This window comes from Symphalangus syndactylus, chromosome 13 (genome assembly GCF_028878055.3).
Source record: "Symphalangus syndactylus isolate Jambi chromosome 13, NHGRI_mSymSyn1-v2.1_pri, whole genome shotgun sequence".
Classification (NCBI taxonomy): Eukaryota; Metazoa; Chordata; class Mammalia; order Primates; family Hylobatidae; genus Symphalangus; species Symphalangus syndactylus.
In genome coordinates, this window is record NC_072435.2 from 44,207,766 (window position 1) to 44,234,993 (window position 27,228).

The 27,228-nt window shown below is 51.5% G+C and overlaps 1 protein-coding gene across 31 annotated transcripts in view; it reads right to left on the reverse strand.

The window, feature by feature from the left end:
- Positions 1-5,084: 5,084 nt before the first annotated feature.
- IL12RB1 (interleukin 12 receptor subunit beta 1) overlaps positions 5,085-27,228 on the reverse strand; it is a 28,743-nt gene continuing 6,599 nt past the window's right edge. For 2 of the 31 annotated variants that reach the window (XM_063616277.1, XM_063616298.1), the window contains exons 5-16: positions 23,599-23,738; positions 22,376-22,406; positions 21,830-21,949; positions 19,913-19,995; positions 18,495-18,732; positions 15,915-16,082; positions 14,761-14,898; positions 12,617-12,772; positions 9,991-10,197; positions 8,299-8,395; positions 7,209-7,281; positions 5,085-6,175 (exon numbers count right to left, since the gene is read on the reverse strand). In XM_063616277.1, coding sequence (XP_063472347.1) covers positions 5,732-6,175; positions 7,209-7,281; positions 8,299-8,395; positions 9,991-10,197; positions 12,617-12,772; positions 14,761-14,898; positions 15,915-16,082; positions 18,495-18,732; positions 19,913-19,995; positions 21,830-21,949; positions 22,376-22,406; positions 23,599-23,738 — 1,895 coding nt within the window. In that variant the 3' untranslated portion in view covers positions 5,085-5,731. Of the gene's footprint in view, positions 6,176-7,208; positions 7,282-8,298; positions 8,396-9,990; positions 10,198-12,616; positions 12,773-14,760; positions 14,899-15,914; positions 16,083-16,926; positions 17,700-18,494; positions 18,733-19,912; positions 19,996-21,829; positions 21,950-22,375; positions 22,407-23,598; positions 23,739-27,228 lie in introns of those variants that run through there. The other 29 variants (XM_063616282.1, XM_063616281.1, XM_063616288.1 and 26 more) reach the window with 29 other exon arrangements.

Genomic DNA, 27,228 nt, shown 5'->3' on the forward strand with positions numbered 1-27,228 from the left:
TTTTTGAGACAGGGTCTCACTCTGTCACTCAGGCTGGAGTGCAGTGGTGCAGTTATGGTTCACTGCAGCCTTAACCTCTTGGGCTCAAGTGATCCTCCCGCCTCAGCTTCTCAAAATGCTGGGATTGCAGGCATGAGCCACCATGCTCAGTGTCAACTGTACACTTTAAGAGGGTGAATTGTTGGCCGGGCGCGGTGGCTCACGCTTGTAATCCCAGCACTTTGGGAGGCCGAGGCGGGCGGATCATGAGGTCAGGAGATCGAGACCACGGTGAAACCCCGTCTCTACTAAAAATACAAAAAATTGGCCGGGCGTGGTGGCGGGCGCCTGTAGTCCCAGCTACTAGGAGAGGCTGAGACAGGAGAATGGCGTGAACCCGGGAGGCGGAGCTTGCAGTGAGCCGAGATCGCGCCACTGCACTCCAGCCTGGGTGACAGAGCGAGACTCCATCTCAAAAAAAAAAAAAAAAAGGAGGAATGGATGGGCGCAGTGACTCACGCTTGTAATCCCATCACTTTTGGAGGCCGAGATGGGCAGATCGCCTGAGGTCAGGAGTTTGAGACCAGCCTGGCCAACATGGTGAAACTCCATCCCTAGCAAAAATACAGAAATTAGCCATGCATGCATGGTGGTGGGTGCCTGCAGTCCCAGCTACTCCGGAGGCTGAGGCAGAAGAATTGCTTGAACCCAGGAGATGGGGTTGCAGTGAGCCGAGATCACTCCATTGCACTCCAGCCCCCTGGGCGACAGAGTGAGAGTCCATCTTAAAAAAAAAAAAAGGAATAAGGCTGGGGCTCAGTGGCTTGTGCCTGTAATCTCAGCACTTTGGGAGGCTGAGACAGGAGGATCGCTTGAGCCCAGGAGTTCAAGATCGGTCTGGACAACATAGCAAGACTCTGTCTCTAATTTAAATTTTTTTTTAAAAGAAAGAAATGAGTTAAAAAAGAGAGAGAGAGAAATGGGCAGAGGGCAGAGTTGGAAGAAGGGCCTTCCTAGGCAGAGGGCCTGGCATCTGGGGCACAGATAATAAAGTATCAGGGGCCAGGCCAGGGGCTACCCTGAGTCCAGGGGTCATCTCCTTGCAGCTCATGGTCCCCAGAAACCTGACACCTCAGTCCCATCCTGGGTTAAGGGCAGAGGCAGAGACAACATCTGTTTCTGACCAAACCCAGAGGCTACTGGAGATATAGAGAAGGTACCTGGGGAGGTAAACTGAGGCAGCCTATCTCCCTGATAAGGACACGCTTCCCACCCAATAGGTGGGAGCCATGGAGAAGGGAAAAGATGGATCAGGAAAGCCAGAGACAGAGTAGGGAAGGTGGGAAGAGGGGCAGGGGCTCTGGAAACGCTGCCTGACCACATCCATTTTATGGACCAGAAAACTGAGGCCCACAAGATGAATCACTTACTCCCAGCTGAACTGCAGCCAGAATAAACTCTGAACCTCTCACCAGTCAGGCCCTGACTCTCCAGCTCCAGGACCCCACAACCCAAGCATAAAACCCTAGCCCACTGGGCATGGTGGCTCACGCCTGTAATCCCAGCACTTTGGGAGGCCGAGGCAGGCGGATCACTAGGTCAGGAGATTGAGACCATCCTGGTCAACATGGTGAAACACCGTCTCTACTAAAAATAGAAAAAGATTAGCTGGGCATAGTGGCGGGCGCCTGTAGTCCCAGCTACTCGGGAGGCTGAGGCAGGAGAATGGCGTGAACCCGGGAGGCGGAACTTGCAGTGAGCCTAGATTGCGCCACTGCACTCCAGCCTGGGTGACAGAGCGAGACTGCATCTCAAAAAAAAAAAAAACCTTGGCCCACGGGTACAGTGGCTCATGCCTGTAATCCCAGCACGTTGAGAGGCCAAGACAGGAGGATCACTTGAGCCTAGGAGTTTGAGACAAGCCTGGGCAATATGGTGAGACCCTGTCTCTACAAATAATCAAATAAACTAAGCTGAGCGTAGTGGCACATGCCTGTGGTTCTAGCTACACAGGAGGCTAAGAAGGAGAAACAGTTGAGCCCGAGAGGTCGAGGCTGCAGTGCGCTGTGGTCACGCCACTGCACTCCAGCCTGGGCGACAGAATGAGATCCCATCTCAAAAGAAAAAAACAACTCTGGCCCATATGCTCCCAGCCTCACGTAGGCTACAACCTCTTCCCCCATCCCCCGTCCATTCCCCACCAGCAACCTCAGGGCCTTTGCACTTCCTCTTCTGGCCCCTCTTTACCACCTTGGTCCTAGCATTGCCTCCTCCAGGAAGCCCTCCCTCACTCGCTACTCCTCACATCCCCACTCGTCACTCTTACGGTTTCTCATAACTCTCTGAATGATAATTAGATTAGTGTCTGCCTTCCCCAACCAGCTAAGAGCCCCTCATGACCAGGAAGATCCTGACTTGTGCAAGATGGGGCCTGGTATACAGTGGGCACTCAATGCTGGCTTTTTTTTTTTTTTTTGAGACAGGGTCTCACCTTGTCACCCAGGCTGGAGTGCAGTGGCGCGATCTCAGCTCACTGCAACTTTGACCTCCCCAGGCTCAAGTGATTCTCCCACCTCAGCCCTCAGCCTCCCAAGTAGCTGAGACTACAGGCGTGTGCCACCAAACCTGGCTAATTTTTGTATTTTTAGTAGAGACGGGGTTTCACCATGTTGGCCAGGCTGGTCTCGAACTGCTGAGCTCAAATGATCCACCTGCCTTGGCCTCCCAAAATGCTGGGATTACAGGTGTGAGCCACTGCACCAGACCCTGATTTCTTAAGTGAATGAATGAAACTGAGCTGTGAAATGGGGGCTAACACCGTCCTGACCCCTGGAGCTGCTGGGAGAAGCTGAGGCATGGCTGCTCTGAGGAGCCCTGGAGTAATAGCTGCATAGCAGTTGCTCAATAAATACCAGGCCAGGGCCCTGCTAAGCAAATTTCCTGGGCCCATTGAGAAAAGGACTCCAAACCCCTTCCTATTTTATAGACGGGTAAGCAGAGGCCCAGAAAGAACCTCCTGCTGGTCATTTTCTAGGGACAGAAGAAGGACTCAAAGTGGCTTCATCAAACAGGGAACCGAGGCCGGGTGCAGTGGCTCATGCCTGTAATCCCAGCACTTTGGGAGGCCAAGGCAGGTGGATCATTTGAGCTCAGCAGTTCGAGACCAGCCTGGGCAACATGGCAAAACCCCGTCTCTACAAAAAATACAAAAAAATTAGCTGAGCATGGTGGCTTGAGCCTGAGGCTGAAGCTGGAGGATCACTCGATCCTAGGAGGTGGAGGTTGCAGTGAGCCAAGATGGCGCTACTGCACTCCAGCCTAGGCGACAGAGTGAGACTCCATCTCAAAAAAGAAATAATAAATAAATAATAAAAATAAAATATTTATTATTTATTTATTTTTTGAGACGGAGTCTCGCTCTGTCACCCAGGCTGGAGTGTAGTGGCACAATCTCGGCTCACTGCAACCACCACCTTCCAAGTTCAAGCGATTCTCCTGCCTCAGCCTCCCAAGTAGCTGGGATTATAGGCGCTTGCCACCACACGCGGCTAATTTTTGTATTTTTAGTAGAGACAGGGTTTCGCCATGTTGGCCAGGCTAGTCTCAAACTCCTGACCTCAGGTGATCAGCAAACCTCTGCCTCCCAAAGTGCTGGGGTTACAGGCATGAGCCACCGCACCCGGCCTAAAATATTTTTTTAAAAAGAGGAACTGGATGGAAAAATATTGGGTTTCAGGTATGGCTGGATCCAGGAACTAATGCGTCATCTCGGTGCTGTTGTCCTCCCTGCGGCCTCCTCTCTCAGACAGGCGTCCCTACGGTGGGAAGGAAAGAGGCTCCAAGCTCCAGGCTTCCCTCTGTCCAGCTCAGTCTCCCGCTAGTGGAAGCAGGGTGTGCATCTTCCCCATGCACTCTGGCAAAAGTCCCAGCTGCTCTCCTACTTCTCGCACCCAAGGGACTGTGCATAGGGGTGGGTTTGCGGCCAACTCCAGGGGCCTCCAGGGCTCACACCTGCAATCCCAGCACTTTGGGAGGCCGAGGCGGGTGGATCACTTGAGGTCTGGAGTTCAAGACAAGCCTGGCCAACATGGTGAAACCCTGTTTCTACTAAAAATACAAAAAAACTTTAGCTGGTCATGGTGGCAGGCGCCTGTAATCCCAGGAGAATCGCTTGAACCTGGGAGGTGCAGGTTGCAGTGAGTCGAGATCGCGCCATTGCACTCCAGCTTGGAAAACAAGAGCGAAACTCCGTCTCAAAAAAAACAAAAAAAGGAGGATAAACGCTCAAGGGAGGGCATGCCTGGTGGAGGGAACGGCTTGAGCAGAAGCTGGGATGTGGCAGATCTGGAGCGGGGCGGGGGACATTTGCAGAACTCTGACCAGCCACCGTGTGGCTGGGGCACCGGGATCCAGGCCTCTGTTTCCCTATCTAGATGCATCGATGGGGAAAGGGAGGCCCCCCCCACCAAAGGGGCGGGGCCTGGGCCTCTTGCCTCTTGGCCCTATTGGCTGCCAGGGGTCTCTCCCCAAGAGGTCTCATCCTTTTTTTGCCACAAAATTCAGTAGTTCTTGGCTTTTTAACTCCCCTCCTCTGTCTGAAACCGGAAAAGTCTGTTTAGCAAACGCGGTGAGAGGAGGCAGGGCGGGCCCGGCCGGGGAAACACGCGCCGCTGTTGCCACCTGGTGGCCATGGCGGGAATCTGGACTACCCGCTAATCTCCAGGGCTGGGGTGGGATTTCAGGAGCCCCCTCACACCTCGACTCAGACCGCAGTGGGGATCAGGGGGAGGCGGCTGCAGAACGCGAGGGAGGTGGGGCAGTGTGGGCAGAAAGAGGGAGGATTCAGGGTGTGTAAGGGGGGCAAGGGTCCTGCTGTGAGTTGGTGGGCGTGAGGAGGAAGGAGCGTGGGGGCAAACCACGGTTCCTGTTACGGGAGTGCCCGGCTGCTCCACTCCCCTTAGGCCGTCCCTTCCCCTGCTCAGTCCTAACTTAGTAGGGTTCCAAGCTCTCATCCGGCTCTGTCTCCCCCAGATTAGGTGCTCCTGGAGGAGACCCAGAGGAAGAGATTAATAAATATATGTGGAATGAATGAATGAATGAATGAATGAATTCCAAGGCTCGTGTTTTGAGATTTTGAGCAGGACATTCAAGCTTCAAACGGGAAAAAAATACCCACGAGGAGGCTCATTTACGATGATTTTGAACAGCTGTGTAAGGTCATTATCATCACCCCCATTTTATAGGGGGGTGAGGGTGGGGTGGGGGTGGGATGGGAGGACCATCATTTTTTCCACAATGTTTACAGCCCCCTTCCCCATATGCCTGGATCCTCCAAGCTACAAGACCCCGCAATGCTGCAGGGAGCCCTTGAGTCCAGACTCCCCATCCAGTGCTCCTGGGGGTGGATGCCCAGCCCAGGGTCCGGGGATCCATCTGAGCCCCCTTTGCCCCCATTCCCAGTCTATTCTATTCCAGAACAGGTCAATGGCAGAGTCTGCTCCTGCCCCACGGATGCCAGGCCCAGCAGGGTGCAGCAGCTTCCATTTCATGGCAGCATCTAGGGTTCCCCCCGCAGGATGTGTGGCAACAGGCGCGGGGCAGAGAGGAGGCAAGTGCACTGCAGCCTGGAGGAGCTCTGGGTTATTTGGGTCCAAATTTGACTCCTGTGTGTGCTACGTAGCCTCGGGCGAGTCACTCACCCTCTCTGAGCCTCAGCGATCACATCTGTAAAGTACAACAGTCATGGTTCCTTTCAGGGGGTGGTTGTGGGGATTTGATAGGGAATCATGTGAGTGGATGGAATGGGCTGGGTATGCCATAAGCGCTTAATAACCAGCCGTTGTGATTGAGATAGTCGCTCTTCCTGTCTGTAAGACAAAGTGGATGTTCTCGTTTCTCCCTGAGGCCTCCAGGCCCTGATATCCCAGGAGCGATGGATGTCTAGCCCCCCCACCCCCCGGGCAGGGTTGCACCCCTGACCGTCTGGCCCATTGGGCCCCAGGACCTTGGCCTTGCACCTATCTCCATCCTCCAAGGACAACTCTGTATCCAGGGCCAGCTCAGGGGCACCCTCTGGTAGCTCTGTCTTCTTGAGAGGCTCAGTCCTCTCGCCTTTGTCCCAGGACATCTCCACCACCAGGGCCTCCTGCAGGGATGCCTCTTCCTGGAAGTCCACCGGGTTGATCCACTGCCAAGTCTGCAGAGGGAGGGTAGGGCCACAGCTGTGAGCAGAGCTCTACTTCCCATCCACAGCAGGATGGAACGGACCAGGTCACTGCTGGCTAAATTCTCTAAAATCCTGAGACCTGGACGGGCACTGTGGCTCACACCTGTTATCCCAGCACTTTGGGAGGCTGAGGTGGGTGGATCACTTGAGGTCAGCAGTTTGAGACCAGCCTGGTGAACATGGCCAAACCCCATCTCTGCTAAAAATACAAAAATTAGCTGAGCTTGGTTGCGCATGCCTGTAATCCCAGCTACTTGGGAGGCTGAGGCAGGAGAATTGTTTAAACCCGGGAGGCAGAGGTTGCAGTGAGCCGAGATGGCGCCACTGCACTCCAGGCTGGGTGACAGAGCGAGACTCCATATACCCTGAGACCGATTTGAGGATGGAGTCTGCCACACTGACTCCCATTCAACACCTCTTAGGAAGAGCATCCCATCTGTCTTTGGGAAATTTCCCTCCCTCTTTTCACAGATGGTGTGGTTGACAGTGCAGTGACCCCACCTCAGCTCTAGCAATAGTCATGTGACCCTGGCCAGCCCACCCATCAGACCCTTCCCTACCCCTCTGGTTCTAGCCCTAGGCTCAGGGAAGGGCATGTGACCCAAGCTGGACCAATCAGTGATGGCCCTGAGATTTTGCCCCAGTTAATGGGGAGAATGGACACCCTGCTTCCAATCAGAGAAGGCTCAGCCTGCCTGGGGGAGAACCCTGAACGGACAGCTCCGAGATAGACCCCAGTCGCTGGATTCAGCCACATCTGAAGGCCACTCCCTTGGGATTTTTCCATCAGGTGCCCTTTATAATAAAGCCACTTTGAGTTCTGTTTCTAGTGCCAGGAAATGGACCTCTGCTTGCCTGTCTTTAAAATGGGAAGGGGTTTGGAGCACTGGTTTTGGAGTCCTTACCTTGATGGATTGGGGGAGAATAAAATGAGCTAATGCGTGACCCTTGTCCATCGTGTGCACCCAATAAAAAGACTTACAATTAGAAAAGGAATCCTTACCTCCTTCCCTCCGAACTCAATGGCGGAGCTGGCACAGGGTGTGGGCAGTGGAGGGCACAGGTGCCGTGCAGCCCTGGGGAGGAAAGGGGGCCGGTGAGAGGAGCTGAGGTTTTTTCTTTTTTTTTTTTTTTGGAGATGGAGTCTCGCTCTGTTGCCCAGGTGGGAGTGCAGTGGCGTGATCTCGGCTCACTGCAACCTCTGCCTCCTGGGTTCAATCAATTCTCCTGCCTCAGCCTCCTGAGTAGCTGAGATTACAAACATGTGCCACCACACCCGGCTAATTTTTGTATTTTTAGTAGAGACAGGTTTTGCCATGTTGGCCAGGCTGGTGTCCAACTCCTGGCCTAAAGCGATCTGCCTGCCTCGGCCTCCCAAAGTGCTGGGATTACAGGCGTGAACCACTGTGCCCGGCTCGAAAGCAGCTTTCAATCAGACATGCCCACCAGTGTCGCCGCCCCTTTCCATGGGAATGACCAAGGACCCAAAAGTTACTGCCCCTTCCCTAGAAATTTCTGCATAGGATCACCTGAGGCCAGGAGTTCAAGACCAGCCTGGCCAACATGGTGAAACCCTGTCTCTACTGAAAATACAAAAGAAATAGCTGGGTGTGATGGCACGCACCTGTAGTCCCAGCTACTTGGGAGGCTGAGACGGGAGAATGGCTTGAACCCGGGATGGGGAGGTTGCAGTGAGCCAGGATCGTGCCACTGCACTCTAGCCTGAGTAACAGAGTAAGACTCCATCTCAAAAAAAAAAAAAAAAAGAAAGAAAGACAAAAAGAAAGAAAGAAAAAGAAATTTTGCATAAACTGCCCCCCTTAATCTGCATGCAGTTAAAAGTAAGTATAAATCTGACTGCAAAACCGCTCTCAGCGGCTACTCTCCACCTACAGGGAAGCCCTGCTCTGCAGAGGCAGTCATGGAGCTATAACTGCTGCCTCAGTAAAGCTGTTTTCTTCTACCTCTGGCTTGCCCTTGAATTATTTCCTGGGCAAAGCCAAGGACCCCATCTGTGGGCTAAGCTCCACTTTGGGGCTCCCCTGCCCAGCATCATTACCATCGCTATGGTAATGGTAAGAGGTGTCAGTTACCTGTTCAGGCCAAGGTAGCCAAGGACGCCCACGAAAAGGATGCTCAGGAAACTCCCCAGGGAGGCGAAGAAGATGAGCCAATCAGAAACCTGCACTTCTGGGGTGGGAGAGCGTGGGTTGGCAGAGGGCTACCTCCTGCCTCTTCCTCAGGGAAGGAGCTGGGAGGGCCTGGTTTCTCCATGAACTTTGCTGCTGACCCTGGTGCACATGCCACGGGCTTCTCACTGGGAGACCACAGAACCCACATGCCCGGTAGCTGTCAAGGAATAAAGGCCTGGCATGCAGGAAGTGTTCAAGACTCTGTAATTCCAGGCCGGGCACAGTGACTCAGGCCTGTTATCCCAGCACTTTGGGAGGCCAAGGCGGGCTGATCACCTGAGGTCAGGAGTTCGAGACCAGCCTGACCAATATGATGAAACCTGTCTCTAATAAAAACGCAAAAATTAGCCGGGCGTGGTGGTGTGCACCTGTAATCCCAGCTACTCGAGAGAGTGAGACAGAAGAATCGTTTGAACCCGGGAGGCGGAGGTTGCAGTGAGCCGAGATCACATCATTGCACTCCAGCCTGGGCAACAAGAGGGAAAATCTGTCTCAAAAAGAAAAAAAAAGACTCCGTAATTCCAGAAGCCTGTACATAGGGCACATATGGCTGCCCCTGGACCCAGGCCTGCCTGCCCCACACCAACCCTGACTCTTTTGTTCTCTGGGTTCCAGTTGGTTCTCTTGGAACTGAAAGGACACCGTGGCATGAACAGGGATCATTTGATCTCTGAATCTCTTATAACCATGCACCCCAGACAACAGAGCCTGTGTTGTTCTCTTCCTCCTCCTCCTTCTCCTCCTCCCTCTTCTTCTATTCCTCTTCCTCTTCTTCTTCTTTCTTCTCCTTCTTCTTTTTTTTTTTTTTTTTTTTTTTTTTTTTTTTTTTTGAGACAGGGTCTTGCTCCGTCGCCCAGGCCAGAGTGCAGTGGTGCAGTCACGACTCACTGCAACCTTGAACTCCTGATCTCAAGCCATCCTCCCACCTCAGCCTCCTGAGCAGCTGAGACTACAGGTGTGCACCACCATACCCCGCTATTTTTAAAATATTTTTTGTAGAGATGAGGTCTCACCATGTTGCCTAGGCTGGTCTTGAACTCCTGGGCTCAAGCAATCCTCCAGCTTCAGCCTTCCAAAGTTCTGGGATTACAGGAGTGAGCCACCACACCGGGCTTTGCCTGTGTCCTCCTTGTTTTTGCATTCATTTATTTGTTGCTCAATGAACAGATTCCTGCATCTTCCTCCTCCCCAAGAGCCCCCAGATACCTTGACACATCTACCCCCAACCCCGCAGTGTCAGACCAGGGAGGAGGGACAGTTGTAGACAAGGGCATGGCCAGAAGGAGGCAGAGAAGGCTTGCTGGAGGAGGGAACTTTTGAGCTGAGTTTTGAAGGATGAATAGGAGTTGGACTGTGTGGAAAACAAACATTCCAGGCAGGAGGGAGGGAAGGGCCTGCATGGGCAAGGCTCCTGGAGTGTGAGAGGAAGCTGCGAGAGAAGACAATGGGAGCAGGTTGAGCTGCTACTTTCTCCTGAGGGCAGTAGGAAGCCATGGAGGGAGTAAGAGTGAGGGCAGGGCTGCTAAGATCATTATGGGAAGCTCGGTGCAGTGCATGCTGGGTAAATAACTGGGTCCCACCCCCTCCACTCACCGATGCTGAAGCGCTGGGGCTGGCTCCAGACACCCCTCAGCCATGCTGTGTCTGCTCGCACCTGCACTGTGTAGGCTACACCAGCCCGCAGGCCACTGAGGGTAACTTGGGTCTCTGTGGGCTGCACGGGATGCTCTGCAGTAGGAGAGGCAATCCTGAGTCCTGGGACCTCTTTACTCCTCAGAGGCCAGGCTGGGCTACCACAGCCTGTGGGTGGGGTGGGGATTCATAGGCATTTTGCTAAAATCTCTACTCTCTGTCTCTTTTTTTTTTTTTTTTTTTTGAGAAGGAGTCTTGCCCTGTCGCCCAGGCAAGCTCTGCCTCCCAGGTTCATGCCATTCTCCTGCCTCAGCCTCCCGAGTAGCTGAGAGTAGAGGCGCCCGCCACCATGCCTGGCTAATTTTTTGTATTTTTAGTAAAGACGGGATTTCACTGTGTTAGCCAGGATGGTCTCGATCTCCTGACCTCGTGATCCGCCCACCTTGGCCTCCCAAAGTGCTGGGATTATAGGCGTGAGCCACCGTGCCCAGCCTAAAATCTCCTTTTAATGCGCCCATTCATCTCAAGATTTTTTTTTTTTTTTTTGAGGTGGAGTCTCACTCTGTTGCCCAGGCTGGAGTGCAGTGGCACGATCTCAGCTCACTGCAACCTCTACCTCTCAGGTTCAAGCGATTCGTGTGCCTCAGCCTCCTGAGTAGCTGGGATTACAGGCGCCCACCACCACAGCCAGCTAATTTGTATTTTTAATATACATGAGGTTTCACCATGTTGGCCAGGCTGATCTTGAACTCCTGGCCTCAAGTGATCTGCCCGCCTCAGCCTCCCAAAGTGCTGGGATTACAGGCGTGAGCCACTGCGCCCGGCTGACTTGTTGGATCTTTGGGCAGGTGGATCTGAGGTTGGAGGCAGGATTGGACTCTGGAGGCAGGGCTTGGACACAGGACCAAATCGAGGACTAGCTAAAGCAGGTCCTGGGCTTTCCGTAAGACGCGCCCACCAGTGTGCCATGTCAGTTTACCATTACCATGGCAACACCCGGAAATTACCACCCCTCTCCATGGCAATGATCCCACAACCCGGAAGTTACCACCTTCATCCTAGATATTTCTGCATAAACCATCCCTTCATTTGCATATAATTAAAAGTGGGTATAAATATGAGAGGTAGCTGCCCTGCCTGTGGGGTGTCCCCGCTCTGCAAGGAGCAGGACTTCTGCTGCTGCTCTACTCGGCCACTTCAGTAAAAGTTTCTAACACCACCGACATGCGCTTGAGCTCTTTCCTGGGGAAAGCCGAAAACCCTCCTGGCTAAACCCCATTTTGTGGGCTTTCCTGTCCCTCATCAGATCCCCCCTCCGGGCCTCGGTTTCCTCATCTGTGGAATGGAGACAGTCATCCCTGCTTGATGAGAGTTCAGCTGCTGCTACATGTGAGGAGCAGCTTCCCATGGATGAACCCAACACACCATAAGCACTTGACTGGTGCCCACCCAGCCTTCTCCAGTGTCTGCAAGGGGTGATCAAGACCCTCAAGTTCAGCTGGGTGCTCATGACTAATCCCAGCACTTTGGGAGGCCAAGGTGGGAGGATAGTTTGAGGCCAGAAGTTTGAAACCAGCTTGGGTGAGGCCGGACACAGTGGCTCACACCTGTAATCCCAGCACTTTGGGAGGCCAAGGCAGGTGATTCACCTGAGGTCAAGAGTTCGAGACCAGCCTGGTCAACATGGTGAAACCCCGTCTCTGCTAAAAATACAAAAATTTGCCAGGCATGGTGGTGGGTGCCTGTAATCCCAGCTACTTGGGAGGCTGAGCCAGGAGAATTGCCTGAACCCGGGAGGCAGAGGTTGCAGTGAGCTGAGATGGCGCCACTGCACTCCAGCCTGGATGACAGAGCCAGACTCCCTCTCAAAAAGAAAAAAAGAAAAAATCCCAGCCTGGGCAATATAGCAAGACCTCATTTCCACAAAAAATAAAATATTAACTGTGCATGGTGGTGTGCACCTGTGTTTCCAGCTACTAGGGAGGCTGAGGCGGGAGGATCGCTTGAGCCCAGGAGGTTGAGGCTGCAGTGAACTATGATGGCACCACTGCACTCCAGCCTGGGCACAGAGTGAGTCCTTGTCTATAAAATTAAAAAAAAAAAAAAAAGACTCTCAAGTCTAATTATCTTGTCTTTGTTTTTTGTTTGTTTGTTTTTGTTTTTGTTTTTTTGAGACAGAGTCTCACTCTGTCACCCAGGCTGGAGTGCAGTGGTACAATCTCAGCTCACTGCAATCTCCGCCTCCTGGGTTCAAGCAATTATCCTGCCTCAGCCTCCCGTGTAGCTGGGATTACAGGCATGTGCCACCATGCCCGACTAATTTTGTATTTTTAGGAGAGACGAGGTTTCTCCAAGTTGGTCAGGCTGGTCTTGAACTCCTGACCTCAGGTGATCCGCCCGTCTTGGCCTCCCAAAGTGCTGGGATTACAGGCGTGAGCCACTGCGCCCGGCCAATTCTCTTGTTTTAAGGGTTTGATAACCAAGGCCCAGAGAAGGACAGCAAGGTGCCCAGGGTCACACAGCAAGAGAGATCTCAGGCCAGGATCCTCCCTTCCTCCCCGAGCCAGGTCTGCACCACCTCACGTACCTGACACCTGGTTGCTGTCTTCATCTCGGCAGCGGACAACATACTCCTTTAGGACGCCGGGACAGGTGCTCAGCAGGGATGGTGCCCAGTTCACAGACACAGAGTCCAAGCTATGATTCTTCACCGAGACATGGTGCGGTGTCCCAGCCGCTGAGGCTGCAACCAGTACCACTGTTATAGTCAACTCCAAGAGTGCTGGTCGAGGCCTGGCACAGTGGCTTGCACCTGTAATCCCAGCACTTTGGGAGGCCGAGGTGGGTGAGTCATTTGAGGCCAGGAGTTCGAGACCAGCCTGGCCAACATGGCAAAACTCCTTCTCTACTAAAAATACAAAAATTAGCCAGGCATGGTGGCAGGCACCTGTAATCCCAGCTACTCAGAGGCTGAGGCAGGAGAATCACTTGAGCCCAGGAGGCAGAGGTTGCAGTGAGCCGAGATGGTACCACTGCATTCCAGCCTGGGCAACAGAGCAAGACCCTGTCTTTAAAAAAAAAAAAAAAAAAAAAAAAGGCCAGCCACCATGGCTCATGCCTGTAATCCCAGCATATTGGGAGGCCAAGGTGGGCAGATCACTTAAGATCAGAAGTTCAAGACTAGCCTGAGCAACATGGGGAAACCCTGTTTCTTTTTTTTTTTTTTGAGATGGAGTCTTGCTCTGTCGCCCAGGCTGGAGTGCAGTGGCGCAATCTCGGCTCACTGCAAGCTCCGCCTCCCAGGTTCATGCCATTCTCCTGCCTCAGCCTCTCCGAGTAGCTGGGACTACAGGCGCCCGCCACCACGCCCGGCTAATTTTTTGTATTTTTAGTAGAGACAGGGTTTCACCGTGGTCTCGATCTCCTGACCTCGTGATCCTCCCGCCTCGGCCTCCCAAAGTGCTGGGATTACAAGCGTGAGCCACCGCGCCCGGCCTGGGAAACCCTGTTTCTACTAAAACTACAAAAATTAGCCGGGCATGGTGGTGGGCGCCTGTAATCCCAGCTACTCGGGAGGCTGAGGCACGAGAATCGCTTGAACCCGGGAGGCGGGGGTTTCAGTGAGCCAAGATCGTGCCACTGCACTCCAGCCTGGGCCACAGAGAGAGACTCTGTCTCAAGAAAAAAAAAAAAAAAGGAGTGCTGGTTGAGTACTTCTTGAATGCCCCGCCTCCCACTGTCCAGAGACGGGGGTAGCATTGGCCACAGAGTCAGGTGGGCTGGGTTTTAATTCTGGTTCTGCCACTCAGTCACTGTCATTTCCCTTCCCTGGGCCTCAGTTTTCTTATCTATAAAATGGACAATGCTGGCCGGGCGCAGTGGCTCACACCTGTAATCCCAGCACTTTGGGAGGCCAAGACAGGTGGATCATGAGATTAGGAGTTTGAGACCAGCCTGGCCAACATGCTGAAACCCTGTCTCTACTAAAGATACAAAAAATTATCCAAGCATGGTAGTGCACACCTATAATCCCAGCTACTCAGGAGGCTGAGGCAGGAGAATGGCTTGAACCCAGGAGGCGGAGGTTGTATGATTGCAGTGAGCAATCACAGCTCACTGCAGCCTCGAACTCCTAGGATCAAGTGATCTTCCCATCTCGGCCTCCTGAGTAGTTGGGACTACAGGCACATGCCACCATGGCTGGCAAATTTTTTTCTTTCTGTAGAGACAGCGTCTCGCTATGTTGCCCAGGCTGGTCTTGAACCCCTGGGTTCAAGTGATCCACTAGCGTCAGCCTCCCAAAGTGCCAAAGTGCTGGGATTACAGGGGTGAGCCATTCTGTCTGCCTTAACAGCATTGTCCTTTTTTTTTTTTTTTTTTTTTTTTGAGACATAGTCTTGCTCTGTCACCCAGGCTGGAGTACAGTGGCATGATCTCGGCTCACTGCAACCTCTGCCTCCTGGGTTCAAGCGATTCTCTTGCCTCAGCCTCCCAAGTATCTGGAATTACAGGTGTGTGCCACCACACCCGGCTAATTTTTGTATTTTTAGTAGAGACAGGGTTTCGCCATGTTGGCCAGGCTGGTTTCAAATTCCTGAGCTCAGGTGATCCACCCACCTTGACTTCCCAAAGTGCTGGGATTACATGCGTGAGTCACCATGCCCAGCCTCTATTTTTTTTAATTATTTAAAAAGAAAAAATAATGTAAGCCTGCAGGTTTGGGTCACTTACCATTGCCCCCAAAGTGGTAGGTGGACAGGACCGTAGACCACAAGGTGAGCTTCTCGGGGTGCGCAGAGGCGAAGATGGTAATGTAGTAACACTTTTCCTGCCCCATTGCTCCAGACTCTCGACTCCAGCTGTAGGTTGCTGGAAGGATAAGCAAAGGCCAGGCCATTCAGTAGATTGTGTTCCCACCTCTGCACCTTTGCACTGGCTGTGCCATCTGCCAGGAACCCTCCAGAAAACTCCTACACATGCTTCAAAGCCCTTCCACCAATATCCCCTCCTCCAGGATCTCTTCCCTATGCAATGCCCCCAACCCCATCCCCATCCTCCTCTAACCCAGCCCTTACTCCATGGAACCAGGGCTTCTTTTTTTTTTTTTTAGATGGAGTCTCACTCTGTCACCCAGGCTGGAGTGCAATAGCACGATCTTGACTCACTGCAATCTCCGCCTCCTGGGTCCAAGTGATTCTCCTGCCTCAGCCTCCTGAGCAGCTGGGATTTACAGGTGCGCACCACCATGCCTAGCTAATTTTTATATTTTTAGTAGAGACAGAGTTTCTCCATGTTGGCCAGGCTGGTCTCGAACTCCTGACCTCAGTTGATCCACCTGCCTCAGCCTCTCAAAGCGCTGGGATTACAGGTGTGAGCCACCTTGCCCGGACAATGGGGTCGGGGTTCTGTGTCCAGTTCTGTCTCCTCAGGCTGTGTATTCCTCAAGGAACAGGCTGAGGTTGAGGCTTTCTAGGGCTCTGGCAAGGCCCAGAGCAGGAAGCAGGAGAGTGAGAGGCCACCTGAGCCTCACAGCCCCCCTTTCCCTAAAGACTCCTCATTAATTTGCCACCAGCATCTCGCAAACTGCCACCTTCCCTGGCGCGGTTGAATATTTAACAAACACCTTAGGATGTGAGATTCATTACCTGTAGGTGTACGATCTGCCTGGAACTGAGCTCAGGATGCCAGCAAGAGGTTCCAGACCCATATGGGTGAGAGGCTCTGAACCTCACCCTGTCCCTACCTCTGTATGACATTGAGTAAGCAGCAACACCTCTCTGGGCCTTAGACACCCGCTATGTGTCTTCCCTGCAGGTTTGAACCCACCAGGACCTAAAAGGGAGGGCACAGAGGAGGGGTAGAGGCAGGCCATTCAAGGCCATTACCCATTCCAGCCAGATCCGGGTCTTGCGGTGCAGTCAGGTTGCAGGTGGCAAGGCCCCCGTCCTGGCCCACAGGCTGCCATTCAATGCAATATGTCGTGCTCTGAGCCCGGGCTGGCCAATACATGGTGGTCCCGTTGGTTCCGATGCTGATATTCAGAGCCACTGGTTCTGGAAGGAGAGGGGAGAGAGCCATTGAGACAGTTGCCGTCTCTCTCCCCAGCCCCCTTCTCTGGCTCCTGCAGCCTCTTTTCCACCCTCTTGTCTATACCCCTGACCCTACGGGGCCGGGGGTGTCTGTGTTTGGCTGTTTCCCTGCACTGGAGGCTGCCTGGGGGCCAGGCACAAAGTGGGTAGCAGATGGCGTTTGTTTTTTTGTTTTTTCTTTGGAGATGGATTCTTGCTCTGACGCCAGGCTGGAGTGCAGTGGCATGATTTTGGCTCCCTGCAACCTCAGCCTCCCGGGTTCAAATGATTCTCCTGCCTCAGCCTCCTGAGTAGCTGGGACTACAGGCACCTGCCACCATGCCTGGCTAATTTATTATTATTATTTTTTGGTGGAAATGGGGTTTCACCGTGTTGCCCAGGCTGGTCTCGAACTCCTGACCTCCAGTGATCCACCTGCCTTGGCCTCCCCAAGTGCTGAGATTACAGGCATAATCTGCCGCATCCAGTCAGCAGATGGTGTTTGAATGAGCTGAGTCCTCCTCCAGCCTAACGGCTGTCTCCTTGCCAGGATATTCACCATGAGGGCTTCCTGTACTGCCATTACACCCACTTCCAGCCTTGTAGGCGTCTCCGGCTGTGGCAGATACCTGGCTGCCCACCACTTGCCTCGCCTAGGCGGAGAGTGTGATGAAAGACCAGGCCTCCCCGGCCTGACCGGCCCCACTGGTGGTCTCATGCCAAACTCAGAAGCACGAGCACACACCCACTCAGTCCCTGGGCAAATCTCTCTCACTCCCTCCCGCCAGGGCGTCTGCATGAATGTCAGAAAGACGGATACTGCTTGCAATTCTGGGGATAGCAACTGCAGTTTATTGAGTACCAACTGCATGTGCCAAGCCAATGCTGAGAGCTTTACAGGCACCATTTCACTATGATATGGGACCAGGCTGGGTGCGGTGGCTCATGCCTGTAATCCTAGCACTTTGGGAAGTGGAGATGGGTGGATCGCTTGAGCCCAGGAGTTCGAGACCAGCCTGAGCAACATCGGGAGACCCCGTCTCTACAAAAAATAAAAATAAAAAATTAACCAGGTGTGGTGGTGCATGTCTGTAGTCCCAGCTACTCCAGAGGCTGAGGTGGAAGGGATCACTTGAGTCGGAGTTCAAGGCTGCAGTGAGCCATGATTGCACTCCAGTCTGCCAACAGACTGAGAACCTAGCTCAAAAATAATAAAAATAGTAGGTCGGCCACAGTGGCTCACACCTGTAATCCCAGCACTTTGAGAGGCTGAGGCGGGTGGATCACCTGAGGGCAGGAGTTTGAGACCAGCCTGGGCAACATGGTGAAACTTCATCTCTACTAAAAATACAAAAATTAGGCTGGGAGTGGTGGCTCATGCCTATAGTCCCAACACTCTGGGAGGCCAAGGCAAGTGGATCACTTGAGGTCTGGAGTTCGAGACCAGCCTGGCCAACATGGTGAAACCCCGTCTCTACTAAAAATACAAAATTAGCCGGGTGTGGTGGCAGATGCCTGTAATCCCAGCTACTTGGGAGGCTGAAGCAGGAGAATCTCTTGAATCTGGGAGGCGGAGGTTGCAGTGAGCTGAGATCATGCCATCTGTCACAAGAAAAAAAGAAATTAGATCTTAAATAAAGACAGGGTCAATTCTAGCCTTTTTTCTTTCTTTCTTTCTTTTTTCTTTTTTGAAACAGAGTGTAGCTCTATCACCCAGGGTGGAGTGCAGTGGCTCAACTAGTTTTTGTTGTTGTTGTTGTTGTTGAATATTGCATAATAGCCAGGTATGATGGCACATGCCTATATTCCCAGCTATTCGGGAGGCTGAGGGAGAAAGATTGCTTGAGCCCAGAAGTTCAAGTCCAGCCTGGGCAACATAGCAAAACTCTGTCTCTTAAACAAACAAACAAACAAACGAACAAACCAACAACAACAAAAAACTGCATTATGGATCTTGATTATTGAATTTTTTTTTGACACAGTCTCGCTCTTTGTTGCCCAGGCTGGAGCGCAATGGCACAATTTCAGCTCACTGGAACCTCTGGCTCCTGGGTTCAAGCGATTCTCCTGCCTCAGCCTCCCAAGCAGCTGGGACTACAGCCACCACGCTCAGCTAATTTTTGTATTTTTAGTAGAGACTGGGTTTCACCACGTTGGCCGGACTGGTCTCAAACTGCTGACCTCAGGTGATTCACCTGCCTTGGCCTCCCAAAGTGCTGGGATTACAGGTGCGAGCCACTGTGCCTGGCTGATTACTGAATTTTTGATACACCCCTAAATTAGGCACTCCTTTCAAATTTTCTGCCTCACTCCTCTCATCCTGGTCTAGCTGAGGCTCAGAGTAGGTGCTCAGCTCTGAGGGGCCCTCATACTGCCCTCCCCACCCAGAGGAGGCACCTGTGTGGGTGTCGGCAGGAATGTGCCACGTCTGGTTCAGGCCAGGACCAAATTGGTTCGAGGAGATGACAGCCACGTTGTAGGCAGCACCCGAGAGATAGGGCATCTTCCCTAGGTGCAGGGTCCTGGTGGCCTTGGCCTTACACGGGCAGGACAGCATGTGGAGCTGCAGTCGGTAGGTGACCTCTGTGCCAGGCGCCAGCCCTTGACAGCCTTCTGGAAGCTCCAGCTGGGTTGGCTGTCAGGAGTATGAAAGACAGCTCGTGGGGACCTGATCACACTCATCATCCCATAGGCAGACAGCAGGACACAGCCTCTGAAGACAGACTTGGACAAAGGCCACAGCCAATAAGATGCATCAAAAATTAAAAAAATAATAAACCTCAATGTTGGCAAAGCTGCTGTGAGACAGGCATTCACCTCCAGCACACATATAGCTTGGGGGAGGTGGGAAATTGACAAAACCCACTGACATTCAGGAAAACAAAAATGTTTCCATCTTTTAACCCAGTTACCTCAAGCAGAAAATTTTTCCTTAGAAAAGGAATTTGAGAGGCTGGGCGCAGTGGCTCACGCCTGTAATCCCAGCACTTTGGGAGGCCGAGACGGGTGGATCACGAGGTCAGGAGATCAAGACCATCCTGGCTAACACGGTGAAACCCCGTCTCTACTAAAAACACAAAAAATTAGCCCGGCGTGGTGGCGGGCGCCTGTAGTCCCAGCTACTCGGGAGGTTGAGGCAGGAGAATGGCGTGAACCCGGGAGGCGGAGCTTGTAGTGAGCCGAGATTGCGCCACTGCACTCCAACCTGGGCAACAGAGCAAGACTCCATCTCAAAAAAAAAAAAAAAAAAAGAAAGAAAAAGGAAAGAAAAGAAAAGGAATTTGAGTTAGAGGAACATAGGAAGTAAAGGATTTTTGCTACAGCCTTATAGTCACAGCCCATTAGGGACCTGACTAAGATGGCTATGGTAAAGTCAATGAGTGGAGTATTTGTCAGTTTTGCCTCAACAGAGATACTCCCTGTATGCCTCAGTTTCCCTCTCTGTAAAATGGGGCTAATCAGACTGCACTTAATGGATTGCTTTGGGACTTAAAGCAATAATCTGCTACCCGGGCAAATGCAGTCACCATTATCTCCTTCCTGGCCTTCTGGCTTCTGTGCAATTCCCCCACACTCTGTTTCTCACACAGGAGCCAGGGAAAGCCTGTGAACATCTGAGTCCAGTCATGTGCCTCCCCTGCTCACACACACTCCATGGCTCCCTATTACCTTCGGAGTTAAACCCACAATTTGCCCACTTCCTGCCACCTCTACACCTCGTTTCCCTCCTTCTACCACTTGCTCATCCCCCTCCAGCTTTTTGCCTCCTGCTCCCCATCCCGGGCCACCCCACAGCCCTGTGACAGCCTCATTACCTGCTCTTTCAGGGTCAGCCGCCTCCTCCCATCCCGGCCCAGCTGTTCCACTGAGAATCTCACCTGAGGCTGTGGGGGGTTTTCTGCAATCAGAACCAAACCAACCAGATGAATTGGAAGGAGGGAAAGACTGATGGATGTTTTCTTTGTAAATGATGGATTCTCCACATTTACAAAGTGAAAATCCCTTGCTGCCCCAAATTGCAGAAAAGAGAAAAAACTGGAGGAAGAAAAATTAACACAATTTGCATCCCCAGGGATAACTGCCACCTGTAATCTCATGTTGCCTAAGGTTTTTTGTTTGTTCGTTTTTTGAGACGAAGTCTAACTCTATTGCCCAGGCTGGAGTGCATTGGTGCAATCTCGGCTCACTGCAACCTCTGCCTTCTGGGTTCAAGTGATTCTCCTGCCTCAGCCTCCCAAGTAGCTGGGATTACAGGCATGTACCACCACGCCCGGCTAATTTTTGTATTTTTAGTAGAGACGGGGTTTCACCATGTTGGTCAGGCTGTTTTCGAACTTCTGACCTTGTGATCCGCTTGCCTCGGCCTCCCAAACTGCTGGAATTATAGGCGTGAGCCACCACGTCCAGCCTCTAGGTTTCTTTTTGAATGCGAATGTATTTCTCTGCATGGTTTTGTTGTTGTTGCTGTTGTTTTATAGACTAGAGACAGGGTCTCATTTTGATTCCCAGGCTTGTCTCAACCTCCTGGCCTCAAACAATCCTCTGGCCTTGGCCTCCCAAAGTGCTGGGATTACAGGCATAAGCCACAGCGCCAGGCCTTTCTGCATGGTTTGAAACCGTCTCACTCATTTCCCTGTTGCCCAGGCTCAGGGCAGCAGCCATTTAGTACACCCTGCCACCTACAGGTGACGTTGTCCTTGAGACACCGTGAGGTTCAGCCTAATGATTCTCACTTGATAAAGCCCTGCAGTGGGCTGAGCACAGTGGCTCATGCCTGGAATTCCAACACTTTGGGAGACCGTGGTGGGAGGATCACTTGAGGCCAGGAGTTCGAGACCAGCCGGGCAAACATGGCGAAACCCCATCTCTACTAAAAATACAAAATTAGCTGGGTGTGGTGGTGCATGCCTGTAAATCCCAGCTACTTGGGAGGCTGAGGCAGGAGAATCGCTGGAACCCGTGAGGCGGAGGTTGCAGTGAGCCAAGATCACACCACTGCACTCCAGCCGGGGTGACAGAGCGAGACTCCGTCTCAAAAAAAAAACAAAAACAAAAAACAACAAACAACAAACAAACAAACAAAAAAAAGCAGCAAAAAACCCTAAAGTGGGTGTAGCAAGACCAGATACCACATTGTCAGGGTTTGAGCACCCATTTCTCCCTCTGCCTTATTTCTAACACTTACCACCTTGTTTCTAATACCTGCTGCCTTATTTCTTTTTCCATCTTATTATTAATTTTTTATTTTTTTTTTTTACTCTTTGAGACAGAGTCTGGCCCTGTCGCCCAGGCTGGAGTGCAGTGGTGTGATCTTGGATCCCTGCAACCTCCACCTCCTGGGTTCAAGCGATTCTCCTGCCTCAGCCTCCCAAGTAGCTGGGATTACAGGCTCCTGCCACCACACCAGCTAATTTTTATATTTTTAGTAGAGAAGGGGTTTCACCATGTTGGCCAGGCTGGTCTCGAACTCCTGACCTCAAGTGATCTGCCCGCCTCAGCCTCCCAAAGTGCTGGGATTACAGGCGTGAACCACCACGCCCGGCCCCATTTTATTTTATTTTTTAGAGATGGGGTCTCACTATGTTGCCCGGGCTGGTCTCAAATCACTGGCCTCAAGTGATCCTCCCACCTCAGCCTTCTGAGCAGCTGGAACTACAGGAGTGCACCGCCACTTCCGGCTGCTGCCTTATTTCTAATGCTTGCCCCTGTTCCTGTGCCCGGAGTGATCTTACCAGGGGGAACACACACGGAGCTGCTCCACTTGCTCCAGGAACTTCTTTGGCTATCCACCCGCCGTCGTCGGAGCTGGAATTCCTGGGCCACATTCATCTCCAGGGGGCAGAGGCAGGACTCTAGGGAGAGGCAGGTCCAACATCAGGCCGTAAGAATTGTCCAGGACTTGGCCCCAGTCACTTAGCCATCATGCACTTATTGAGCTCCAACTGTGTACAGAGCCACGTGCTGGGTCCTGGGGGCTCAGCAGAATCAGGCCAGGCCCCGTCCTCTTAGGGCCTCCAGGATCACCCGCATCCATCCCTGCCCTCAGTTCAAGTCCTGGCCACGGCCATCCCTTGGGTCGTGGCCTTGGCCAAAGGCTTCTCACCCCCTCCAAGTCTTGATTTGTTTCCCCACCTGCAATTTGGAAATAATCCAATACTGAACTATGGGGCAGTGTAAGAGGCATACAAAAAATTCAGCATTGGACCTGGCATACAGTAGGCACTCAATTAATGCCAATTTGCTGCAGCTGTTGTTGTCATTACTATTATTATACTCACCAGTATCATCATCCTGAGGTCCGCAGTCGCCCTAGAATAAGAACATATTCATACATTGTTTTGCATTTTGGTGCTGAAAAATATTTGCTGTTTTACAATTATTTATTTATTTACTTATTTATCTGAGACACGGTCTCACTCTGTCATCTAGGCTGGAGTGCAGTGGTGCAATCACGGCTTATTGAAGCCTCAACCTGCCAGGGCTCAGGTGATCCTCCCGCCTCAGCCTCCTGAGTAGTTGGGACTACAGGCATGCACCATCACACCCAGCTAATTTTTGCATTTTTGGTAGAGACGGGATTTCACCATGTTGCCCAGGCTGGTCTCAAACTCCTGGCCTTAAGCAATCCCACCCCAACTCGGCCTCCCAAAGCGCTGGGATTACAGGCGTGAGCCACCGCACCTCGCTAAATTTTTTTAAATTAAAGACCATACTTTCAGGGATTATTTCTATAGTTAATTACTAGAGAACCTTCTCTAGGTTCAAACCTTCTTTAGGAACACATAAAGCAGTAAAAAATTATTATAACTAAATTTTAAAAATTAATAATTATTTTACTAAACACAATGTGGGATCCTGGATTGAATCTAGGAACAGAAAAGACATTCCTGGAAAAACTGGTGACATTCAAATAATGCCTGGAGTTTATGTACGACATTAACATTAGAGGAGTTTGGGTAAAGGGTATACAGGCGTTCTCTGCACCAGTTTATATAGTAACTTTTCTGAAAATCAAAGATTATTCCAAAAGAAAAAATTTATTTTAAAAAATTTTAGTGGGAGCCAGGCGTGGTGGCTCATGCCTGTAATCCCAGCACTTTGGAAGGACAAGGTGGGCGGATCACCTGAGGAGTTTGAGACCAGTCTGGCCCACGTGGCGAAACCCTGTCTCTACTAAAAATACAAAAATTAGCCGCGCGTGGTGGTGGGCGCATGCCTGTAATCCCAGCTACTCGGGAGGCTGACGCAGGACAATCGCTTGAACCCGGGAGGCAGAGGTTGCAGTGAGCTCAGATCGTGCCACTGCACTCCAGCCTGGGTGACGGAGCAAGGCTCCGTCTCAAAAAAAAAAAAAAGAAAAGAAAAAGAAAAAAACCACCTCAGGGGTTAGAGTGGGGGCTGGTTGGGAGTGGGGACGGATGCAGAGATGGTGAGACTGATTTGGGGGTGAAGGTGCCCTGGAGAGACCCGTGTCCCCCCTGGACTTGGGAAACAAACTCACCAACTTCCATGGGCTGCTGGGTGTCCGGTGCCGGAACTGCACCTCAGCACCAACCTGGTTATCCGGGGTCTCCCACTCCATACGCAGCTGCCTGGCCAACTTGGACACCTTGATGTCTCCCAGAGGAGGCTCATATTTAACTGGAAGCAGAGGTAGGGATTGGCGAGGGACAGCCCACACGTGTGTGAGTTAATGGGCCCTGAAAATCCACCCTATCCAGGGTAAGCAACTGAATCCCCAAATATGAATTAGGGGACACCTTGCAGGTCCCAGCTAAGCCTGGTACACTGTGATCAAAAGGTCAAGATTTATACACAAGCCACATAAGGTGGCTCACCCTGTCATTCCAGTATTTTGGGAGGCCAAGGCAGGAAGATCACTTAAGCCCAGGAGTTCGAGACCAGCCAGGGCAACATAGTGAGACCCCCACCATCTTTACATAAAAATTAGCCAGGCATGGTAGTTCATGACTGTGGTTCCAGCTACTTAGGAGAGTGAGATGGGAGGATCACTTGAGCCTAGGAGGTTGAGGCTGAAGTGAGCCCTGAACACACCACTGCACTCGAGTCTAGCAGACAGAGGGAGACCTTGTCTCTAAAAAACAACAAATATGGCCAGGCACAGTGGCTCATAGCTGTAATCCTAGCACTTTGGGAAGCCGAGGTGGGTGGATCATCTGAGGTCAGGAGTTTAAGACCAACCTGACCAACACGGTGAAACACCGTCTCTACTAAATACAAAAATTAGCCAGGCATGGTGGTGGGCGCCTGTAATCCCAGCTACTCCAGAGGCTGAGGCAGGAGAATTGCTTGGACCCAGGAGGTGGAGGTTGTAGTTAGACGAGATCCCGCCACTGCACTCCGGCCTGGGTGACAGAGCAAGACTCTGTCTCAAAACAAATTAAAATTAAATTAAAATTTAAAAATAAATAAATAGGCCGGGCGTGGTGGCTCACGCTTGTAATCCCAGCACTTTGGGAGGCCGAGGCGGGCAGATCACGAGGTCAGGAGATAGAGACCACGGTGAAACCCCATCTCTACTAAAAATACAAAAACTTAGCCGGGCGTGGTGGCGGGCGCCTGTAGTCCCAGCTACTCGGAGAGGCTGAGGCAGGAGAATGGCGTGAACCCGGGAGGCGAAGCTTGCAGTGAGCCGAGATTGCGCCACTGCACTCCAGCCTGGGCGACAGAGCGAGACTCCGTCTCAAAAAAAAAAAAAAAAAAAATAAATAAATAAATAAATAAATAAATAAATAAATAATTTTTAATAAAGATTTATACACAGGATCCTGTTAGTGAAGATATCTTTAAAATATTAACACCCATTGCTGGCAAGGCTGTGAAGAGACAGGCACTTTTGTAAATTGCTTGCCAGAGGGTAATCGATTCTGGCAAGCAATTTACAAAAGTGCGTGTCTCTTGCGGGTGATCCACCCGCCTCGGCCTCCCAAAGTGCTGGGATTATAGGCATGAGCCACTGTGTCCAGCCAATTCTTTTTTTGTTTGTTTGTATGTTTAGAACCATCAGGGAAATCATACTTAGTTTTTAGATCCATTTCAAGGAACCTGACCTAAGGAGAGACATAAATTAGCATAAATTGGTCTTGCTGCACCGTGATCATACCCTGCCTGATTCTTTTGTATATTGTATAAATTTAAGAGGTATGATGGTTTGATATACATATCCATAGTGAAATGATTACTACAGTAAGGAATTTAACATATCCATAGCCAGGCACAGGGGCCCACGCCTGTACTCCAAGCACTTTGGGAGGCCAAGGCAGGAGGATCATTTGAGCCCAGGAGTTCAAGACCACCCTGGCCAACATAGCAAGACTCCATCTCTTAAAAATACATATACATATCCATCACCTTCTATAATTACTTTTTTGGTGTGTGGTGAGAACACTTAAAATTTTTTCTTTTTTTTTTTTTTTTTTTTTGAGATGGAGTCTTGCTCTGTCACCCAGGCTGGAGTGCAGTGGCGTGATCTCGGTTCACTGTAATCTCCATACCCCAGGTTCAAGCGATTCTCCTGCCTCAGCCTCCCGAGTAGCTGGAATTACAGGCACCCGCCACACACTCAGCTAATTTTTGTATTTTTAGTAGAGATGGGGTTTCACCATGTTGGTCAGGCTGGTCTCGAACTCCTGACCTCAGGTGATCCTCCCACCTCGGCCTCTCAAAGTGCTAGGATTACAGGCGTGAACCACGGCACCCAGCCCTAAAATCTATTCTTTTTTTTTTTTTTTTTTTTTTTTTTTGAGACGGAGTCTTTCTTTGTCCCCCAGGCTGGAGTGCAGTGGCGCGATCTCGGCTCACTGCAAGCTCCGCCTCCCGGGTTCACGCCATTCTCCTGCCTCAGCCTCCTGAGTAGCTGGGACTACAGGCGCCCGCCAACACGCCCGGCTAATTTAAAATCTATTCTTTTAGCAAATTTTCAATATACATTATTTTTAATTATAGTTCTCTACTGTACATTGGAACTCTAGATTTATTTGTGCTGCGTAACTACAAATTGTATTCCTTTGACCTACATCTGCCCCATTTCCTCCTTCTCCCCATCCCCGGTAACCACCGTTCTACTTTCGGTGCTTAGATATTCGACTTTTTTTTTTTTTGAGACGGAGTCTCGCTGTCGCCCAGGCTGGAGTGCAGTGGCGGGATCTCGGCTCACTGAGGGCTCCGCCCCTCGGGGTTCACGCCATTCTTCTGCCTCAGCCTCCTGAGTAGCTGGGACTACAGGCGCCCGCCACCTCGCCCGGCTAATTTTTTGTATTTTTAGTAGAGACGGGGTTTCACCGTGTTAGCCAGGATGGTCTCGATCTCCTGACCTCGTGATCTGCCCCCCTCGGCCTCCCAAAGTGCTGGGATTACAGGCGTGAGCCACCACGCCCGGCTTTTTTTAAGATTATACATGTAAGTGGGCTGGGCGCGGTGGCTCTCTCCTGTAATCCCAGCACTTTGGGAGGCCGAGGCGGGCGGATCATGAGGTCAGGAGATCAAGACCATGGTGAAACCCCATCTCTACTAAAAATACAAAAACTTAGCCGGGCGTGGTGGTGGGCGCCTGTAGTCCCAGCTACTTGGGAGGCTGAGGCAGGAGAATGGTGTGAACCCAGGAGGCGGAGCTTGCAGTGAGCCGAGATCGCGCCACTGCACTCCAGCCTGGGCGACAGAGCGAGACTCTGTCTCAAAAAAAAAAAAAAAAAAGAAAAGAAAAGAAAAAAAGATTATACGTGTAAGTGAGATCATGCAATATTTTTGTTTCTGTGCCTGGCTTACTTCACTCAACATAATGTCCTCCAGCTTTGTCCATGTTGTGGCAAATGACGTGGTTTCCTTCATTCTTTTCTTTCTTTCTTTCTTTCTTTTTTGAGACAGTGTCTTGCTCTGTCACCCAGGCTGGAGTGCAGTGACTTGATCTTAGCTCACTGCAACCTCTGCCTCCCGGATTCAAGCCATTCTCCCACCTCAGCCTCCCGGGTAGCTGGGATTGCAGGCACGCACCACCACACCAGGCAAATTTTTTGGCTTTTTTTGTGTGTGTTGCTGTTGTTTTCTAGATGGAGTCCTGCTCTGTCGCCAGGCAGGAGTGCAGTGGCTCAATCTCAGCTCACTGCAACCTCTA